At 41.2% G+C, this 23,380-nt stretch overlaps 1 protein-coding gene across 1 annotated transcript in view; it reads right to left on the bottom strand.

Moving 5' to 3' along the window:
- MICU2 (mitochondrial calcium uptake 2) overlaps positions 1-23,380 on the bottom strand; it is an 82,761-nt gene that overhangs the window by 49,532 nt on the left and 9,849 nt on the right. The window contains exon 2 of the mRNA XM_079721662.1: positions 3,350-3,494. Within this exon, the coding sequence (XP_079577788.1) occupies positions 3,350-3,494 (145 nt within the window). The remainder of the gene's footprint in view (positions 1-3,349; positions 3,495-23,380) is intronic.

The following is a 23,380-nucleotide window of genomic DNA, read 5'->3' as shown; positions in this document are numbered from 1 at the left end:
TGGAGTTGGGTTCTTCCATTTCCCCAGGTTGGTTAGGCTGTGGGTTAGATTTGGGTAACACAGCTTCCTTTTTGTGCAGGACTTTGTTAAGGAGAACAGAATGCTCTGGGAATTTCAAAATGGTTTCTTTTCTCCTCCCCTTGAGGGGAAGCAGGAGAGGATTTTTCTCAGACCTTCACTGTGAGGACTGGTGGGGCCCTCAGGGTGGATTTTCACAAATTTTCATCTCTGAAGGTAGCCCATGCCCAGGCTCTAGCAGCTCCTGAAACACTCTGCCAGATGGTGGCTCCAGCGGTGGCTTCTCTCTGTGTCTACCTTCTCCAGTTTTCGCTCTGTGTGCCCTGTGGTCTCAATTCTCTCATGGATCTGAGAAGAGCTGTTGATTTTCAATCTTTCAGCTTCTTTTGTGCTGTGAGAACAGGAGTGACAACGTCCAAGCTCTTTACATGTTGAAGAGGCGAAACTACTTTTTTTAAAAAATAAGTTTATTTATTTGTTTTTATTTTTGGCTGCATTGGGTCTTTGTTGCTGCGTGCGGGCTTTCTCTAGTTGCTGAGAGCAGCGGCTACTCTTTGTCGTGGTGCGCAGACTTCTCATTGCTGTGGCTTCTCTTGTTGCAGAGCACGGGCTCTAGGCACACGGGCTTCAGTAGTTGTGGCACATGGGCTCAGTAGTTGTGGCTCGTGGGCTCTAGCACACAGGCTTAGCTGCACCACGGCATGTGGGATCTTCCCAGGCCAGGGACTGAACCCATATCCCCTGCATTGGCAGGCAGATTCTTAACCACTGCAACATCAGGGAAGCCCTAAACTATTTTTTAAAAGAAAATTTTTTGTATCTCTCCAATTATTTACTTAGACAAATTTTCTAGGAGGGAACTTATTGCAACAAAGTAAGTAAATATTTTCAAGGTTTCTGATATATACTGTTAAGCTTCCGTCCAAAACAGTGTGAAAGCTAATAAAGGGAGACGTTACTGCAAGGGAGTCGGGAGGCTAGGAGGGCAGCGCTCGTGCACACACCTCCAGTGCTCAATGTGACCCCCAGGGAGACACACCCTGCATCTCCAGCAAGAGGGAGAAACACGTGCTCCTTGCCGGGCAATGAAAAGCCACTACTTCAAACTCCCACTTCCCTCCAGTGCACTTTTCATTTATAACAGCCCCTCCCAATTTCCCCTTCTCTTTTATGAAAGAGTTTTCTCTCCTTTGCTTTAAGGGACTTGCATGTGGTTTGTCACTGATGCACGTTCTGAACTGTAATTCTTTGCTCCTCCCAAATAAACCGTTTTGCTGGTAAAATAACTGGTTGTTTTAGCGTTTTAGATTAACAGAAGTTGTACCAAAATAATCTAAATATATTTTTACCACCTTATTTTCCTTCTCATAAACCTTCACTGATCCCTCACTGGTTCGAGATGATGTCCCCTTATCTCCACCAAATACACATTTCTCTGGTGGTTGCACAGCGTCACCGAAATCCTCTGTACATTTGGCCCTTATTGTTTTTCAATTTGATCTCTCAGTACCCCCCAATGCCATGCTTTGGTGCTAGTGATTGGTGAACTTACTGTCCCTGGAACACATTATGATCATTTGTTTTTGCTCAAGCCATCCCTCAGTATCAATAATGTCTTCCCAAACTCAATCTACACTTCTTCCAGCTCACCTTGCCCTGTCCCATTCCACCTGTTCCATATGCACCTATCCACAGGGCAAAACTGTCAGCACACTTTGAAAGGTGTCAGGAAGCCAAGAACTTTTCAAAGAACACTTCTGCAATACTGGGCACAGAGGACCAGGCCATGTCTACTCTCTGCAAAGTGAAAGTGACTGATTTAGATAAATAAAACTAAGAATTTCTGACAATTTGGGATAACTGGGAGTAGACAGTTTATGAAATAAAATTATTTAATTAAAGCTTTTGGATTTAGATAAATAAAACTAAGAATTTCTGACAATTTGGGATAACTGGGAGTAGACAGTTTACGAAATAAAATTATTTAATTAAAGCTTTTGGATTTTTGCTTCTAATTCTATTTTTTCAGGTTTTTTTTAAACCAGTGGCATCATGACTCTATTGTATGACCCTCCTTTTTTTTAGTTCTGAGCAAAACTTTAATATTGAGAAAACTAGGTTTTTTCAAGTAATCAAAGACCTGGTGATAAAGATAACACAAAGCACAGGAAATTATTTTGATAAAACACAAAATTGTTACTTTCTAGGCAGATTACTTAAAAACGGAAACCTTTCACAATAGCTTATCAAGAGCAGACCATTAGTCCAATGAAGCTTTCTCTTTTTAGCAGATGAAAGAAAATTAAGTTTTAGTTTTATATAAGTACAGTATAGGTATTAAAGCTTATTTTTTAAACTGTTATAATAATAATTCAATTTTTAGCCTGTTTGACCACACAAGATTCCTGTTCTCTCTCCCTCTTTGTCTGTCTCCCTCTCTCTCCTCAACCTTTTTTTTTGGTATTCCAAGCATTGTTCCTTATAATATTTCAACTTTTTGCATTGATTAAAATACAATCTGAGACAGAGTAAAACTGTGTGTTCAACAATTTCCAAAAATACATACAGTATCCATACATATGAAAAGACCCACCTCAATAAAACAAAATAATATTTAATATTTCAAACATTCAGAAGCATATGAATGCATTAGAAAAGGTCTTTAAAAGCTACATAATAAACCAGTAGTTAACTCAGGAGAGGGATCTAGGTTTGAGTAAGGTCAAAGGTGAATTTTTAATTTCTGTTGATTATTTTTTTCAAAGATCAAATATATATATATATATTTTAGACTGTAAATATGGTCTGTTTTTGCTTCTTTCCAATAGAATACATTTGATCACATTTTTTTTTATACAGCAGGTTCTTATTAGTCATCCATTTTATCCACATCAGTGTATACATGTCAATCCCAATCGCCCAGTTCATCCCACCACCACCCCACCCCGTGTGACCCTCCTAATTGCTCTAACCTAGTTTCTTTTTTTTGCCCAATTTAAAACATCAACACCACCAAAACGTAACATCTTGGATGAATTAGTTACCCTATTAAGAACTTAATTAGTGACATTTAAAAACTTACCTATTTTTTCCTCTCTTTAGAAAAACCCACGTACAAAGCAACTATTTCTTAGATAAATAAATAAATAAATAAATAAATAAAAGTTTAGTGTCACAAGGGTTGAAAGTCTAAATAATTAAGTAAACGCATGGTACAAAGAATGATGATAATTAAAATGAAGAAAAGCTGTTACCAATTCTAAAAAACAGAGGTTTTTCAGCCCTAATATTTGATTTTTTTTTTAACTTAAAAAACGAAAACACAACTTACGTTCGATTTGGTCAAACATTACTGAGAAGAGGAAGTCCCGTGGTGTCATGTAATACTCTCCCTCGTGTTCCAGTGAGGAAAACTGCATGAAGCGCTGTTTACGAGGAGACGGTTTCCCTTTCATCTCTCCAGAGTCCACACTTTTCTAAAAGAAAAAGAAATTGCAATTGCAGATTTTTTTCAGTATCATTCCTCAACTTGGCTACTTCTACAATAATCTTTAACGAGTAATTTTAGTGTTTAGGTATAACAACCTCCAAACTTTGAAGTCATTTACTGAACAGATATTTACTGAGTGCACAGGCACTGAAGACGGAGCAGTGATGAGGCTAACCTGAGGAACCTGCATTCCCAAACAGGAGAATGACAATTAATGAATAAATGTATAAAATAATGTAAGACACTAAAAAGTGCCATGAAGAGATATAAAGCAGGATAAGAAAGTGATTAGTAACATTTCAGGACTTCCCTGGTGGCGCAGTGGTTAAGAATCCGCCTGCCAATGCAGGAGACATGGGTTTGAGTCCTGGTCCGGGAAGATCCCACATGCCGCGGAGCAACTAAGCCCGTGCGCCACAACTACTGAACCTGCGCTCTAGAGCCCTTGAGCCACAACTACTGAGCCCGTGTGCCACAACTACTGAAGCCCGCACGCCTAGAGCCCGTGCTCCAAAACAAGAGAAGCCACCGCAATGAGAAGTCCACGCACCGCAACGAAGAGTAGCCCCCACTCGCCGCAACTAGAGAAAGCCTGCGTGCAGCAACAAAGACCCAACGGAGGCAAAAATAAATAAATAAAATAAATAAATTTTTTTAAAAAGTAATTTTTCAATGGGATGGACAAGGAGAGTCTTTCCGAACAGGTGACATTCAACGAGACTAAATGAGGCACGCCTTGTGGGCTTGGGCTCTGGAAGGAGAGCATTCCAAGGAGGAGGTAAAGAAAGAATACAGACCATGGGACGGGAAAAAGCGTGGTGTGCTCAAGGGTGGTATGGCGGAAGAGAAGCTCAGGGAGACAGGACGGCAGCAGATCATGTAAAGATGAAGTACACCCATTCTGATCAGTGGCCCTGATTTTAGGAATATATTGACATCATGGGTGCACAGTGTTAAGAGAACAAGAATGGCTAAGACAGGGCTTCCCTGGTGGTGCAGTGGTTGAGAGTCCGCCTGCCTATGCAGGGGACACGGGTTCGTGCCCCGATCAGGGAAGATCCCACATGCTGCGGAGTGGCTAGGCCCGTGAGCCATGGCCGCTGAGCCTGAGTGTCCGGAGCTTGTGCTCCGCAACAGGAGAGGCCACAACAGTGAGAGGCCCGCATACCAAAAAAAAAAAAAAAAAAAGAATGGCTAAGATATTGTTACTGTCAGAGTCTGTACCTTAGACAATGGGACCTGGGCCTTGACCCAAATGCTGATAGAGACGACACTGAAATATTTATTGCTAACCTTTCACGGAGCATTTACTATGTGCTAGGCACTGTACTAGTTAAGTACCCTCCATGGATTATTTAGTTAATCCTCAGAATAACTGAACAGTAAATATGAAAACCGTAAAGTAAATGGCAGAGCCAGGATAAAAAACCAGGTGTGTCTGCCTCAAAAGTGTTTCAATCTCTTAACTACCACAACTATCCTCCTACCCATGGCTAGGCACTGTGCCCTAGGCAGACTGGAAGAAGACGACATACCAGTCAGCACACATGCCAAGGTCAAAATAGGAACCTTGACTCAGAACGTGTCATCTGTGAAATCCAAGAGCACACTGGCACTCGGGACCGCTTTCCTGAAGGTAACAAGCTAAATCAGACCACGACATCCTTCCTGGACACATCGCTTCCTTTCCATGCTGACACACAAGTCATGTTCAGTAAGTGCTGAGTGGAACTGAAAGGGGGAAAAATGGCAATTCCAGTTGCTTAAACCTCCAAATTCAAAGCCGTCAACAGCTCCTTTTAGCTGATCTCAGTCCTCTAACCAGTATTAATTCTCTCTCCCCAGTTTGACAACTGGCTTCCTTGAGTGCCTACCAGAATACTGGCCGTATACAGAACACTCAATAATACTGCACTGATGGTGCCGTCTTCTCCAGATCTTGCCTGTTCATGTCTTTCCTTTTCTTTCCCCTTAAATTACTACTATAAAAATAACTCAAGGGGCATGTCTTAATTATATGAGTCCATACTCTTATCTCAGTCATCAGAAAATTGAATTTTATTAATATTTTCTGAACATTTTATACATGAAGTAGATAAATTATCCTTTGATTTATTATCAAATGGATAGTATTTGTAGGAAAACAGTGGTAAACAAGACAAACAGTAATTCCTACTAGAATGTACTAAGTGCCTTGGCAGTGAAGTTACAGAAAGTATACAGATGGGATAGGGAAGGGAGAAGGGTAAGAGTTTTCTCAGTAAATGTCACAGCACTGGCAAAGCCCTAGATACAAGAGTCATACAGTGTATTGAAGAGCTAAAGAAGTCAAACACGGATATATACATTATTAGCTTAAAGAATATCTATGTTTATTATACTAATGTTAACATATAGTCTATTAGATTTTAAAAAGTAAATAATCTATACAGAAATAGGTATATGTATTTCCAAATCTTTAAATAAATGTTGGTTCTTAAAAAAAATTTAATTTATTTATTTATTGGCCATGCCACACGGCATCTGGGATCTTAGTTCCCCCACCAGGGATTGAACCCGTGCCCTCTGCAGTGGAAGTGCGGAGTCTTAACCACTGTACCGCCAGGGAAGTCCCAATGTTGGCTCTTTTATACTATCTTGTATCTAAGTTGTTCATGACTAGTTAAAAAAATACCTTTTATCAACCACTTAATCCCTTTTATGCAAACAAACATATTCTTCTTTCTAAACTTCAACCAACTAAAAGGGGCCATTACTCATTTATCCTCCTCAAGTGCTCTCATAACAGGATGGATCGTTATTCTATGTCTCTTTTGGTTTTCATGCTGTCCTCTATCTTGTGGCACTCTTCCTCTTTCCTGGTCCTAACCTATACTGAAAATGACCAACAAGTAAAAACACAAACCTCCCACTCTCTTGCAGCAAGATATGAAAACTATTCCTCCATCTCATAGTTACCATATTCTATATACTTGTATGCGTCTATAACTTGCATAAGCGTAACATTTCTGAAGATTCTTGAGAAGAGTCAATTATTCTGGGAAGTGTCATTTTATTTTTATTTTAAAAATATTTTTAAAGTCTTTACTGAATTTGTTACAATATTGCTTCTGCTTTATGTTTTGGTTATTTGGCTGCAAGGCATGTGGGATCTTAGCTCCCCGACCAGGGACTGAACCCGCACCCCCTGAAATGAAAGGTGAAGTCCCAACCACTGGACCACCAGGGAAGTCCCCTGGGAAGTGCCATTTTAGATAATGGCTGATTGGGTTGCCATCCCTTCCAATACTGGTTAAATATCCTCCCCAATGAACAAGAAAAGGTAGAGGAGGCGAAACTAAAGCTCCCTTCCCTGGGTTGATTTCTGAGCTTGAAACTGCCATATGAATTGTAGACCATGAATTTAGAAGGTCACTTACAAACAAATGACCTCCACATTTGCCCACCACCACGATTCTCTACCAGTAGGCGATGTGGCATAAAACTATCTAACGACCCCCTACTAACATCCTCACAACTCAACCTGGTGTCGTACCTTTAATTTCTGCTACTTCGTGGTATAAATTAACCTATTCTACTACCCCCAAATCCTGCAACTCCCTTTGCCAGCACTAGCAATGTCTCTCCTTTTTCTCATCTTTTCCACCACCTCTCACACTGCTTACTGAGGACACAGCCCTCAGTTGGAGGCCATCACCTGTGCCGATACTAATCCCACCATTTCCCTTATGCAATATACAGCAGAAGCCCCCAAGTCACCACCTCTTACTACTAGAGTTTTTCCCTTCATCCTAACTCCTATCCGCCGACCTCCCAAGTAAATACGTAATCGAGCATCTACTAGTGTGAGGGCACTCCAGGAAGAGACAGGACACATACTAATCAACGGGGCAACAATGCAGTAATAAACACTAACAATATAGCTAATGTGAATTAAACACATGCCAGGTAGGGTGCTAAAATCTTTACATACATGGTCTCACTCAATCTTCACAATGACCCTAATGGGAGACTTCATTTTATCAGCTTCATTTTACAAAAGAAGAAACCAAAGCTTGTCAAGGTTAACCAGCTTGCCTGGGTTAACATGGCAAGTCCGCGGATAGCACAGAGGCAATATGACCACCTCAGCTCAACCACTATCCTATGGCAGCTCCTCTAAGGATTACATAAACTAGGAAAATAGAGAAAGCAGTGTGGGTAATGACAGTTGAGAAAGTTTTCATGAAAAGAGTGGGATTTAAGTTAGGCTCTAGAGAATAACAAAGAATAGAACTAGAATTAGCCATCCTTAAGACCTGGGCTAAGAGTTGTCCATTTCCTAAATGACATGTATTATTTCCCTTGTTCAATAAAATTTAAAATAAGTAGGAGGTTATGAACACATTTCTTCACTACGTCAAACTTTACGCAGAGGAAAGAAGAGTATTGTTCTGAAATTGCCAGAGCCTTTCTAATTCCAAGTTGAGGAACCAACAAATCAATTTTCTTTAAGTCCCCTTTGTCATACAGTAGTTGAATTTTAAAGGACCACAAATTGATGTGTATTATATATTTATGCTTACTTCACAGAATCTGGAAGATCAGTTTGGCATTTTGAATCTTTTATCTATAAAGTTTATTCTTGCCATACTTCACATGTACGACCACTACGATCAGAGCTCCGATGGATGGATTTAACCTCAAGAATTAACCGTGTCTCTCTGCCCCCAACCCTTCCATCCTCTCCCCTGGTGCTCTCCTGCTCACGTGAGCGTGCCCTCTCTGCCCACATCCTCCTGTCTCTCCCCTCCTTCCCCCGCACGTTTCAGGTGGCTTTTTTCTGTTGTTGCTGTTTGCGTATTCCCTGAACTGACCATATGGTTTCGGGCACTCATTTTTCTCTCTCTCACAGATACGTGTACATGTGGCGTATCTGTGGTCAGTTGTGCTTGGTAAACTGAGTCTGGGCAAAGGCAACTGCTTTCTGAGTTTGGTTAAGTGCACTGAGAGGATCAGTTTGGATGCAGAGGATGGGGAGGAATAACAAAGGTCAAGGTATTAAAATTCTGTCTGAGACAACACAAGGGCAGAGGCCCAGCTTAGTACCGTTAGTACTGCTCCATAGCAGGCGGTGAAAAAGTTCACAAATTCATCTTCAAACATTTAAGAACCTGTTATGTGTCACTGTTCTGAAGATATACAGATGAACACTGTGAGGTCTCGGCCTTTAAGGAGCTCACAAAAGGGAGTGCTGGAGAGCAAACAAACAATTCAGAGCTGCGGCTCCAAGGTCAAACTACCCGGGATGCAAATTCCAGTTCTGTCACTCACTAGGTATGTGACCTCGGACCAATTATCAGCTGACTCACGAACAGTGAGGAAACAGGAATCAAGCTGCCTGGACTTAAATCCCAGCTCTGTCACATGGCCAAGTTCCTACTGTGACTTCTCCCTAACTAATCTGTAAAATGAAGAAGACAGTGGTATCTACTTAAAGGGTCTTTTATAAACCCTGTGTTCAATGAAATAATACACATACTACGTGCTCTGGAAGGTCAGCCATTACTATCATGATAGTCGTAATTTAAACAAATGCTCTAACAGAAATATGTAAAAAATTGTAGGAGAAGGCAGAGAGAGGACCAGTTAACTGCCTTGTTAATCGGAAGACTTCACAAAGGCATCCCAGGCCAGGAGAAACGGGACCTGAGCTGCAAACGGTGAGGAGCCGCCAAGACCAGGAGCAACAGTAGAGCAAAGCACGCTGCAGCCAGTCCCGAGGGCTGGGCAGAGGGTCTCTGGGGGACGCGACAAAAATGGGCAGAAGGGGAGAAGGGCAGACACAGTGCACCAGGAAGACCGTCCTGGATGTGGGCATTTTCTTTTAATTCACACAAGAGCCAGCGTAGATGGAAGACACTGGAACGTACACAGCTGATGCTGCAGGATGTCTCATACCATGATTCAGCACTTAGTCTATACATCCATCCAATACGCTTGGCTTTTCAGTCTCAAAATCTCAGCATATTAGAAACATTACATTACAAATGCTAGAGTCAAGTATACTAATGGCAGAAGGGAGATCTTACAGCCTGAAAGTGAGACAGGAGAGAAAAACTAAACAAGCCAGACCTGGCCACAAGAGTCTGGATCAATCAATGTTATGACGACCAATAAATAGCCACTAGGTCTATTTATATGATGATGATCTCCAGTCACTTAGAAATTGCTAATTATGTAGGAAACATTTTGTTAAAAATGTAGGAAAATGTGTAATGTAGCTTAACTGTTTTTAATGTAAATCTTGCATTAAAAAAAGATGTTTTATTACTTATGAGGGTAATTTTAGTTGTCTGGAAGATTCACTTACAGGGCATAACTCATACCCCACTGATGTTGTATAAACTCAGCATTACTCTCTAATCTACTATATATATCCAAAGCACTTTGTGGAATGTATGTTATATAAAAATACCAGGGCCACGTTTATATAAACTGAAAATGATTAGAACTGTGAGTAAAAGCACAGTGTCTTTCAGAAAAATACAAGTAGACATAGTTCGGGCTCGTCATAAATACTATTACATGTCAAATAAAATTAGACCACAGGATACAAATCTTTTCATCTTTCCAACACTGTTAACAGTCACTTTAAAAAAAACTTACTACTAGTGTATTCTTAGTCATGATGAGCTCTCACTTACAGGAAAAGCATCTATACAAACAGCAATTCAGTATGCTGACACCTAGGTCTCAGGATGTCAAGAGAAATCTGAATGTCATCTCCTAGGGCTAAATCAATTCCTTTCAAAGATAAAAGGTATCATAAGGCAAACCATAATTTTAAGTAATTTATATAGGATATAAAGAAACGTTGCTATTCATGTCTAAAAATCTGTTAAATTCCAGGGGCCGTTTCAAGGGTATGGTGAGAATACCAGTACTGGAGAAACTCGGAACCTCCAGCTTTTTTTTTTTTTTAATTTTTAAAAATATTTATTTATTTATTTAGGCCGCATCGGGTCTTAGCTGCAGCACGTGGGATCTTCGTTGCAGCATGTGGGATCTTTAGTTGCGGCATGTGGGATTTTTTTTTTAATTGCAGAATGTGGACTCTTGGTTGTGGCATGCATGTGGGATCTCGTTCCCTGACCAGGAATTGAACACAGGCCCCGGCATTGGGAGTGTGGAGTCTTACCCACAGGACTACCAGAGAAGTCCCGGAACCTCCAGCTTTTATAGGCTCTGCTACAAAAAACAAGTTTTCTTTTTCCCTTTGGATTTTTGGTTTTCACTCTCAATCTATATGATAATCCACTTGCAAATAAAATTTGGGAAGGTTCTTTCTCTATGCTAAAAAAAGGTATAATGTACCTTCCTGAGTTAACTCTTAATAAAATCAAAGGGTCATTAAAAACAACAAAAACAAACAAAAAACCCCCCATAAATTGATGAGAAAGCAGTAAGTAAAACTTCTTAAAATCTCCATCCCAAAACCTGACAAAGAACCAGAATGAAAACCAGAAAGTAAGGACAGCCATGCTGATGCTAGCTCCTATCTCCCACTCTAAACTTGTTCTAGAAAGATCTTCTATTGATAGATACTGATAATGCTGACCCACCTGCACGACAGTGCTAGGAATGAAAACTAGTTTCCTCCCTCAGAGTATGATGGAACGAGAGGAGGAGATTCTGGAATCCCTTGCGGATGGGGCAGCCGGGCCTGGGTGTGCGCACTGCACGCCTCCGGGGGCCCCTCACACTGGGATCGCAGACAGCTGTGGAGCAGATGGCAGGAAGGTGCACTGTGGAAGGTGACTTCCTCTAACCTGCAGGGGTATCGCTGTCACTGAGAGCTCCCAAGTGCAGGGATGTGCAGGCCAGAGAGGACTGTGGGGAGTCCCCCCGGAAACCCCTGTCACTCGCTGGCGTCACTAGAGACCCAGCACGTGCCTCTTTCCCCTCTTGCGTCCTGTCAAAGGAGGGCTGGCATCAGCAGAGGATGCCGGGCACGGCTGGGCAGAGGAAAATACTGCGTCCACAACCACGCTGACCAAAAAGCCAGCAACTATGTCCGAGGACATTTCTCTAAAGGGGCAGGCACCCCAAACAGGGGGACAGAGGGAATCGCAAAGCCCACCCCTGGGGACGTGCTAACCCCCAGCGTGGCAGGACGGCAGAGCGCCCAGAGGAGAGCCAGGACACAGCCTCGCTCCTCCTCCAGTCCCGCAGGCAGCAGACTGACCCACAGGCCATGGAAACTCCGAACATCCTGCTCTGCAGCGTATGTTCTGCTGTGAAGGTAAGGAGTGGTCAGTTCACGACGGAAAGGGGTCGAGCTTAGACACTCACACTGTCCTTGGCAAGTGACATACCTGGCCAGACCATCTGTGTAAAACCTGATGGTGGGCCTATCCAAAGTCTCTGGGAAAATGAAGAGCGATAGGAAACAACACTGAAAATCAAATTCTGAAAGAAAGCAGAAAAAAATCACAGAAAACAAAAGACGTGATCGATGGACTTTAAACATCCGAGAGCAAAGGTAAGATGCGAGATGGCAGAGGCCTCTGAAGGGGAGCCAGCCCAGCTGCACAAGAGAAGCAGAGACGAAAGATGCCAGCGTGGACTGAGAAGCTCTAAGGAACAGGAAAGACTAGAACCAACATTGCAGAAAACATACAAACCACTGATAGGAAAAAAAATCACATAGAAGGCAGAAGAAAAGCACAGAGAAAAGCATTTAGGGAAAAGACTATCCACATGTGTGACAGACACCAAGGATTCAACATGAAAACTGCTGTACTTCAGGAAGACAGAGAACAAATCAGCAACCATTTCCAACACAGAGCGGGAAAAACCTCACCGAAACCCTCAAAGGCCTGAACTTACTACCCTATCTGCCACTGCCCTATGTGAATATATTCAGGTCTGAATAATCCTAGAAGACCTCGGGGGAGATTGGTCAGTTTTAGTTCTTTCAGAAAACCTAAATAAGGCAGATGTTAGAAAATCTAAGTAAGGTTAGAACTATGATGCCCTTACTGCTGGATTCAACCTCTTAAAAGCTGTTCTCAGAGAAGATAATACAAAAAAAGGACACAGTAAATGATTAAGCAAGATGTAGTTCTAAGATAATTCTTAAAAGATACACATCACCCTTGTATACTAAGTGAGGAAATGGAAGCAGCGTGAGGGGGTGACATACTCAAGCTATTCAACCCGAAAGGCTGGGGAGAGTTTGTTTTGCCCCTCTTCACTCCAACTTATTTACTGCAGTGCAGGAGACCTATTCCAGTAGGCATGGACCAAACGGTACCAATCTTAATGTTTACCCAAATGAGATACCCTAAGTTACTTGGACTCAACCCTGTCGGCCTCAGGAAGAAGAGGAGCCTATGGAACGTGCCTGTGGAGATCAAAGCACTGCTGAGGGTCTGCTGGGGCTCTGCCCGTAAACCTCCCGGGACTGGGTGGAAAGCGATGGGAGCGGGGATGAGTCCGTCCCGGTATCACTCGATCTGCTTCTCAAACCTGCCTCTAAAGCTAAATGGATGGGAAAGGAGGGGCAGAATACAAGCTGGGATTGGAGCTCTCGTCCACATGGGAGAACCGTCCACATGGTTCTGGTTAAACGTAAAGTGCTCCATGGCTTTCGAGGATTACCTGTAATGCAGTAACAAATGTGACAAAGGAATTAAGAGCAATGAGTGATATGAACTGGATCAAAGAGATCTTTGAAAGCTGATGACTTCTGTTGAAACATTTCACTCGTTTATTGCCTTTAAAGCAACAGGTGCTTCACCATTCTGTCTCTACTTTCTATCCATGAAGTGACAAACTGGAAAAAGTGTTTTCTTCTTCGTTGAACATTCTTTGGTCTCTACATTTCTCATGAAAAAAGTGGTAAAAGAAAAGGCCTTCCTTACAATGCTTTCAGTATGTCCAACAGATATACATTGCATCAGGCAAAATGTAGTAAAACCTATTCATTTGGGGGTTTTATTTTGGAATTTGCAGTAATCTGGATAAAATGTAATTGTTTTGTTGTCTTTGAACTTTCGGTGGTGTAATTAAAGAATATCTTTTCTTCTTAAAGAAAACTTCACAACTGGAAATTTTCAGTCATTAGACAGAAAGAACTTTTCCATTTCACTCTGAATCAGGGAGTTCTTATTGTACATGAAACAAAATACCACCAGAGTAAATTAGAACTATTCACTGCATAAGCTATGCTTCACGATAAATTCTACAAAATGACAGAGTATTAGTGAGGGAGACAAAAGTCATTCCTGGGAAAACTGGGAGCTCTGGAAACTATTCTCTGTGGCTTCTGGATATCGTTTCATCTAGTGATGGCCTAGCCTAGACTTCCTTCCAGAGACGGGAAGAAAGCTAGTGTGACTTTTCTTAGATGAGCACAGTAAAATGAAATGACATATGCCTCTCTCTATATATATGAATTTAAAAATAGCGCCTAGGACCACAGTAATCTGTCAGAAGAGGAGTGGCCACTGTTAGGGATGCTGATGAGTAAAGAAAGAAGCATCTTCTCTTCCAGTAACAGCTTTCTCTCTCCAGATGAGATCGCTGAGCAGAATACTCATTTCCCTTCCTCCATAACTACTTTTCAGGAGGTACATCATAACTACATACATTTTTGTTTATGTTCTAACCAGAAAGTTTAAATTAGGTTTCAAGTGATTAAAAAAAGGCTAGAGCCCTAACTTAAAATCTCAGTACCTTCCTGAAGCTTCATCAGTATCACTCACTGCAATCACAACTAAGTAAAGCTTTTCCCGAGAAATGACGGAGTTGCTTTAGCCTACTGCCCTACTCGCAAGGGAAGTACTACTCTGTGAACTCCTCCTACAACCATTCAACATCAACTTATTTAATAAATATTACATGTCTCCTACGACCAAGCACTGTATAAAGTGACACATGAACAGACACCCCCTTTCTAGTGGGGGGAGGCCTAACACAAGTGGGTGAATGCTAGACAGAAGTACGAAAGGAGCACTAAGCATTTAGCAAACATGAAAGTCCCACAATGATAAATTCCAATCTCTGATAGTTACTTTTCCAATGTTACTTATCAATCATGACATTTTGACTTCTTTCTTTTCAAAATGAGAGATATGTACACGTACCCCAATGTTCATAGAAGCACTATTCACAACAGTCAAGACATGGGAGCAACCCAAGTGTCCATCGACAGGTGAATGGATAAAGATGTGGTATATATACACAATGGAATATTATTCAGCCATAAAAAAGAATGAAATAATGCCATTTGCAGCAACATGGATGGACCTAGAGATTATCATCCTAAGTGAAGTAAGCCAGACAGAGACAGACAAATATCATATGACACCATTTACATGTGGAATCTTAAAAAAATGACACAAATGAACTTGTTTACAAAACAGAAACAGGGACTTCCCTGGTGGCGCAGTGGTTAGGAATCCACCTGCCAATGCGGGGGACATGGATTTGAGCCCTGGTCCGGGAAGATCCCACATGCCGCAGAGCAACTAAGCCCGTATGCCACAACTATTGAGCCCGCGTGCCACAACTACTGAAGCCTGCGTGCCTAGAGCCCGTGCACCGCAATAAGAGAAGCCACCATAATGAGAAGCCCACGCACCGCAAGGAAGAGTAGCCCCTGCTCACCGCAACTAGAGAAAGCCCACATGCAGCAACAAAGACCCAATGCAGCCAAAAATAAATAAAAAACAAAACAAACAACAACAACAAAAACAGACTCACAGACACAGAAAACGAACTTATGGTTACAAAAGTGGAAAGGGGGCAGGGATAAATTAGGAGTATGGGATTAACAGATACACACTACTATATATAAAATAGATAAACAACAAGGGTTTACTGTATAGCACAGGGAACTAAAAAAAAAAAAGAGACAGAGATGCACCAAACTAATATTTTTCATTATTATATAATTAAATTTAAATAGAAGACGCCTAACAGGTCTGGTATGAGCAAATTTATCTCGGTTGTGATCTCTCTTCTTCAGGCAACTGAGAAGTACAGCAGAGCTTAACAAGGAGCCTTTTGTGATATAAGCTACGATCTAATTTCAGGACCCTTACAAACGCATGCAAAAAAGTCTCCTCAAAACTGAGAACTTCAAGTATGCCTGGGGAAAGTGCTGCTATCGAAGGGCTGAGTCATAAACAGAGGCTACCAAGAGGGTTAACAACATTTAGGATATCATATCCTACAACACACACAGTGTGGAGTGAAGAGGGGATGGATTAAAGGATCCCTTCTCGCCTTTCTCCCATCCCTCCACGGGCAACAGCTGCAGTCTGTAGCTGTACGTATTTTATAGTTTAGGATTCCAGAAGGAAAGTGATTCATCCATACAGTATTTTGCACTGCTTTCCCCCCATGCTCCCACATTCTCCATGATCCGCTCAGGCTTCCATACCCCCAGTCCCCAGCAAAAGACTGTCCCCGCTACATGCTTCCTCGGTTTACAGGAAGCACATAGTGAGGATGGCTTTTTAAAGCTTGTGGCTGAATACTGATGGCAGTTTGCCTCTCTACCACCAAGTCCCTTAAGCCCCACACCCTAACCCTACACAAAATTTGGTCAAAGACTGGAATTAGTTAAAAAACAAGAAGAAAAAACCCCAAACAGCAACATGTTGCTTGCATACAAATTTTATCCCAAAAATAGAACAAATTTTTTGAAAACCTTCAGATAAATGGAAAAATAATGAAAGCTTGAAGGAAGGGGCAGATATGCAATTTCCTATTAAAAACAGAAGTTACATTTCTATTTTAAAAGTCCACTGATACTATTATTTTTATGAATCGGTCTTGTACAAGACAAATACGGTACTAATTTTAAATGTCAACCTTAGTTTTAGTCTTTGCTAACATAATTTTCCTGAAACTGACAAGGTTTGCTGGTGCGTCCTTAGCTTCAGTTTTCACCTTGCTACCTCTGATGAGCTTTAATAAACCTTTGCTGCACATCTTTCCAGAAGACAGATTAAATAACCACTTATCGCTTCTGATGGTTATTAAACCTCACGAAGCTAAGCGGGTGACAGCTGCTTCTGGCCCTTTCATTTGTTAGGGTTCCGGTACTCCCTCCTCTAAGAGCCCTCCCCCAGCGTCCATTCTGGGTTAGGGTGTCCTAGAGCGAGTGTACAGGACTCAGTAAACGCTCATCAAAGCCCTGGTGACTCTGCACTGCATCTGTCTGCCCCCGGCATGCCTTCCTTTGGTTAATATGTTAAATGGTTAAAAAAGTGTGCCAGGAATGAGTGAATCTTTATGAATGGGAATCAATTCCAAACTTGAAGTGTGATATTTAAAAATAACAATTTAAAAATAGATTTCAGTCCTTGAACCAATATGCGAAAGGGTTTTGTGCTTCTGTATTTTAAACCCTATTAATAATTTATTAAAATATCTTTAGGTAGCTAGGTATGCACAAGTGCACCCAAGTGTGCACACAATTATTTCCTCTTATTACAACCACAAATTATTGCATACTGTTAATTACTTTAGATTTTAAAAATGCCTTCATAACAGGAGCACAGAGGCAAAGCTGTGGACAGGGGGTGGCAGTGTTAACTGTACCAAAAGGATATTGCTTATTTTGCGCCTATTGCACAAGCCATGGAATCTCAGAAACAGATGCTATGAAACTGTGCTGCACCAGCTGCTGTGCACTTTCTGTCTGTAAATCTGAAGAATCTGATGGATTTCAGGCCTTATATCATGTTTGGTTTGGGTTGTAATGGATTTTTTCAGCTTCCGCTTGGAGTTCGTGGACATAACAATACAGCATGTCTAAGATAAAAGTTTTGATTAAAATGTATTTGTAGCAAATGAGCAGGGGATGAGCTGAACATTTTACCAAGCATTGACAAAACACATAAAGATACTACTTTCACAAAAAAGGTACTAAGATGCATGTCATTTCTGTTTATAAATTAAATCACCGGTAAATAAAGTGATACATAGATTACATGATACAAAAAGTAATGCACATATATGATTACACATTTTGGCAAATTAATTTATTGTTCAATAAAGCTCTGCTTTTTATCTGTAAAACATAAACATAGAACAAATCGTTTAAGAACTGGCAAGGACTTGCCAAAATCTCCCTTTTTGCTTTTACCTGATTCTTTGGACATATTTCATGCTCGTAAGACATCCACGCTCTCATTTAGTAATTTCTGAAGATACTTTAACAGTGAGGATTTTAAAAGATTCTATAATAGAATCTGCTATTTGCTTTAAGGTGGCACCTAACATAACTAAAGTAAACAACCGCTAAATAAACAAGCTGAAGAGAATCCCCACTTTCCCACTTCTACTGCCAGCACTGCTAGTGTTCAGCCCCTTTTCCCTTCAACGTCACCACCCTTCTCTGCCTTTAACGACAGGTGGCATCCAACGAGGATACCCGAGTTTCCACATCTCGCCTTCACGTACAGGGCAGAAGCAGGAGAAAACTGTGCCAGTGAATCATATACTAAGTGAGCAGAATTGTTAGCATTTGCCCAGGCAACAGTGAGGCCTGAACCAAATACGAAGTTTTTGGGTGCATGTTTCAGAAAAATCCTTATCTCGACCCTTGAGAATTTTAGAATCTTATATGAGACACAAAACCAGTGAAAACGTATAGTTCAGGATAGTTCTTACATGCATATTTAAGGGTTGGCATGGTCAGAACAAGCACTTGGGTGATCTTTCCCTTTTAAAATGTATTTGGTGGTGAATTTACTCCTGTGCTCTTTATAATCAAGAGAATAATCCTAGTTGAATCTTAACTAGGATTAGGGAAGAAAGTAGGGAAAAAGAATGAACAGATATTTGTAGGCTAAAATAGAGCCTGAAGTTCTGAAATGATTCAGGCAACCCTAATCTCCAAACTTGAATTGCTAGCCAAGTCCCAAAAAGTTACTCTGAATATTTAAAGACTTGGATGAATTTTGTCACTTTGTTTAGTGTAAAATTAGTTTCTAAATATTCATGGCTGTTGTTTAGATACTCTTTTAACTTATAATAAAAGAACTTTATATAGTTATATTATTACCAATATTAAAAATGTTACTATGAAATCATAGTTTACGCTCTGAGTTCCTGAATGACCCACCTCACTCGCATGCTAGAGGGTAAAGAGAATAAACCTGAAGACACTTTCTTGGATAATGGATCTTTATGATTTAAAGGAGAGGGATATGGTAATAGACCAAGGCATCTGTGACATTTATAAAGGTGTACACAGGATAAGCTAGTACAACAGGGCTAACAGAAGGCACACTGGGCTAGAAAAGAGAATGTACAGTCAGAACAGAAGTGAAGTACTGGTAAAAGGGAAGAGTTAATACCATAAAGTAAAGGTAAATATTGTAAATTATCTGATCTGAGGGTAATATCCAAAACCAAAGAGTAACGCAGTGACAGGATCAAAACAGTTTACTTGAAAATAATTTTAGATATAACACCTGAAACATTTTGTAACGTAAAGAAGGACAGGGCTTCCCTGGTGGCGTAGTGGTCGGGAGTCCGCCTGCCAGTGCAGGGGACGCGGGTTCGTGCCCCGGTCCAGGAAGATCCCACATGCCGCGGAGGGGCTGGGCCCGTGAGCCATGGCTGCTAAACCTGCGCGTCCGGAGCCTGTGTTCCACAATGGGAGAGGCCACAACAGTGAGAGGCCCGCGTACCGCAAAAAAAAAAAAAAAAAAAAAGAAGGACAAATACTAAGAACCTAGAAGTGACAAGAACGTAACCTAAAAATTTAAAGCAGAGCCGCATAACCCCACACTACAATGCTTCCTGGTGCTTGTGACTCCTGGAAATTATAGGTGAAAACACTGTATGAGCTTTTTGGGAGAGAGTACATAACTTTTATCATATTCTCAACCTATTCAAAGAATAAATGACAGGTGACTTCCCTGGCAGTCCAGTGGTTAAGAATCCGCCTTCCAATGCAGGGGACGTGGGTTCGATCCCTGGTCGGGGAACTAAGATCTCACATGCTGCGGGGCAACTAAACCCACGTGCTGCAAACTATAGAGCCCTCACACTCTGGAACCCGTGCGCCACAACTAGAGAGAAGCCCACGCACTGCAATGAAGAGCCCGCGCGCCACAACAGAAAGATCCCACATGCCACAACTAAGACCCAATGCAGCCAAAAATAAAAATAAATAAAATAAATATAAAAAAAGAATAAATGACAAAGATGAATCAGCAAACCTGAGTAATAATATGGTAAAATACAATAACAATTAAGGGCTTCCCTGGTGGCGCAGCGGTTGACAGTCCGCCTGCCGATGCAGGGGACACTGGTTCGTGCCCCGGTTCGGGAAGGTCCCACATGCCGCGGAGCGGCTGGGCCCGTGAGCCATGGCCGCTGAGCCTGTGTGTCTGGAGCCTGTGCTCCGCAACGGGAGAGGCCACAGCAGTGAGAGGCCCGCGTACCGCAAAAAAAAAAAAATAATAACAATTAGTTAAAAAAAAAAAAAGCTCCAATTCTAAGCACTGCTCATGTTAGAACAGCGTACAGTTAATTAACTCTGAGATGATACGTTCTCATCACATGGCTGTAGAGGACTCTTAAAATTGAACAGAAAAAGTTTTCTCCAGCAGGACTAAATATAAAATGAGAAAACAATTAATTCCAAGTCCTTTAAAAATGTCTTACGTTTTCCACCAGCTAAAGCATATTAATTAAAATAAAAAATACACAACCGCTGTATAGCCAGAATAAGGCAAAGTACTAAAGGACATCATCGTTGTATAAAAAATTCGAATAAAAGTTTGGTCTTAATAAAGTCTTATATGTGTATCTGCACAATTCTGATTTTCACATCACTTTCTCTTTTCGCTGATATGGGCTAAAGCCATGTAGGCTGCCTTCCCCAAACCAGGCACTGCCCTATATAAGCAAGCATAATAAATACTCACAGCCTCTAACAGAGAAACAACTAAAGAGCAATACAGACGAAAAGAGCCTGGAGAGCGAGGAGACAGGGGCAAGAGGTGGTCTCCAAGAGGGCAGCGACAGCTCACTGTCACTAGAACGACCTCTCTGGAACCACACTTATTTCTTTCTTTCTTTTTTTAAAAATTTATTTATTTAATTTATTTTTTGGCTGCATTGGGCCTTCAGTGCTGCGCGGGCTTTCTCTAGTTGCGGCGAGCGGGGGCTACTCTTCGTTGCGGTGCGGTGGCTTCTCTTGTTACGGAGCACGGGTTCTAGGCATGCGGGCTTCAGTAGTTGTGGAACACATGCTCAGTAGTGGCACACGGGCTCAGTTGCTCCGCGGCATGTGGGATCTTCCCGGACCAGGGCTCGCATCTGTGTCCTCTGCATTGGCAGGCGGATTCTTTTTTTTTTTTTTTAACATCTTTATTGGAGTATAACTGCTTTACAATGGTGTGTTAGTTTCTGCTGTATAACAAAGTGAATCAGCTATACATATACATATATCCCCATATCTCTTCCCTCTTGCACCTCCCTCCCTATCCGACCCCTCCAGGCGGTCACAAAGCACCGAGCTGATCTCCCTGTGCTATGCGGCTGCTTCCCACTAGCTATCTATTTTACGTTTGGTAGTGTATATATGTCCATGCCACTCTGTCACTTTGTCACAGCTTACCCTTCCCCCTCCCCATATCCTCAAGTCCATTCTCTAGTAGGTCTGTGTCTTTATTCCCGTCTTGGCAGGCAGATTCTTAACCACTGCACCACCAGGGAAGTCCCCACACTCATTTCTTAACTTCAGAGCCATTGGCTTTATTTCTAAAACATGAGAGAACGATAGTTGTTAATACCTTAACACTGCCTTGCAAAGTTTTAAATAAGTTTTAAGTGACTTGAAGAGACTAGTCACTGTTAAAGCTTTGGGTGTTGTATCTTGAGTGAGAAGGTTTTAATAAAAACCTTCTCACTCAAGATACAACACCCAAAGCTTTAACAGTGACTAGTCTCTTCAAGTCATGAAGAGGCAAAATGGTTCTTATGTGTTTCTTTTGGCCACTTTTCCTAAATTTTCTATAATATACACATATCTCAATAAGAAAAAAGCCAACATAAGTAAGTAATCTTTAAGAATTAAGAAAGAGCCAACAGCTGGAACTCCCTTCCTAATATATTTCAAGAAATTTCAATAACCATAATAAAACAGCATTTCTTTAGTGTTTTAAGGAGCAATCTTTTCATGACTGTAATTGAAGACGGATTTAATCACTGCCTAATGGCAGTACTAATAAAATACAAAGTCCTACTTTAAAAACAAAACAGTTGCAGTATTAAATAAAGTCAAGCTTCAATTACAAATAAAATATGGTTAGTATTAAGTTTTTAAGAAAGAAAAGTGTGTCTGGCTCACAGGATAACCCTCACTGTCGTCTTTCTACAGCAGCAGTTCCTGGTTAAACCGCAATGTTCCCTTATCACCACTCCCTCCTGCTGCGCACTAAAGTAGCTCACTCGGGGAGTCGGAGCCTTTCACATCACACTCCAGCACAAGCGGGACTGTCACTGGAGGAACGTCAGGAGGTGTTCGGCTGTTCCGCTGCCTCTCCTCGGCAGCGGCCGAAGCCACGCACTCAGAGCAGGATGCACCACAAGAGCAGGCTCCTGACCCTGACTTCAGCCCTGGAGCAAATCCAAGCATTCCAGAACGCCCCACCAACGTGGGTCTGAACAGAGGCAGAAGCCCTACTAGGGATCTGCTTCTGATCTGAGCTGGCTCGTAACTGGTCAACTACGACCAGATTTAAACTGAAACATATTTTGTCTTTAAAACACCTAATAGTGTGATTTAATCTCTTGGTATTTATACACTGCACACACTCAAAAACACAGAAACTAACCCATTTATACTTTCTTATTATGTATAATCTTCTAATTGTGCATACTAGCAAATGAGAAAAATGACTGATATTCCCAAATAGCAGACAGACTAAGCCAATCATATTTTGTTTTGGAGTATCTAGTGATAAAACAATTTGTGACAAAACACTGTGCTTTCCTATTTAAGGCTCATTTTGTCTAATTTTAAAGATGGTTTGCACGTCTAGGGCGCACAGCAGCCAAGTGATGAGGACAGAGGAGGGAGCCGCCTGGAACTACGCTTGTGTAGCAGGAAACACTGAAGCTGCACAACTGCTAGCACAGGCACATCAATCATACAATACACATGTGGATAAACTGAAGATTTTATAAGGCTGTATTTCTTAATGGAGAGTAATCACAACTTTTATTCTGCATACCACACATTCATGAAACTTTCACAGATGTCAGTGAAAAGTTTCTATATAGACCAGGCTGTGCTTAAATATACAATCCATTAAGTATTATTTCTATATTGAAATTATTTATAATCTGAAACATTTAACAGTCTTTTTTATGGAGAGCACATTAAGAGAAGATATCTACTATGGCTTACTTTACCAAATATTTACCACTTTTTAATGTAAATTTTAAGTTCACATACTGCTACTATTGATGGCTTAGGATATGTTTATACACTGTTATAATTCATAAAACTCCAAAACTCACAGTAACAAAAGCATTAATTTGAATGCATTATCTACCAGAACATATGCTTTATAGAATAAGAGTAAATAGTAATTTTTTACTCAGGTTCAGCTAAATAAATATAATTGCAAAAGGACAGATTAAAAAATGCTTCTGCTTTTACATTACAATTTGCTTTTCTTCCGTTCTTGGCCCCTTTGTCCCCCCTCCCCAAAAAGCACCTCCGCAGACTTGCAGTAAGATACAGAAAGAGTGTCCTATCGCACGAGGAAGGAAAGACCACCTCGCATTCATGCAGGACAAATAGCTGTGCCAAAAGCACAAATTACATCTCATTACAGGGTATAA

The sequence above is a fragment of the Hyperoodon ampullatus genome, assembly GCF_949752795.1.
Source record: "Hyperoodon ampullatus genome assembly, chromosome: 16".
Taxonomy (NCBI): domain Eukaryota; kingdom Metazoa; phylum Chordata; class Mammalia; order Artiodactyla; family Ziphiidae; genus Hyperoodon; species Hyperoodon ampullatus.
The sequence above is the reverse complement of the archived record's forward strand: the minus strand, read 5'-3'. Positions and strand labels throughout refer to the sequence as shown.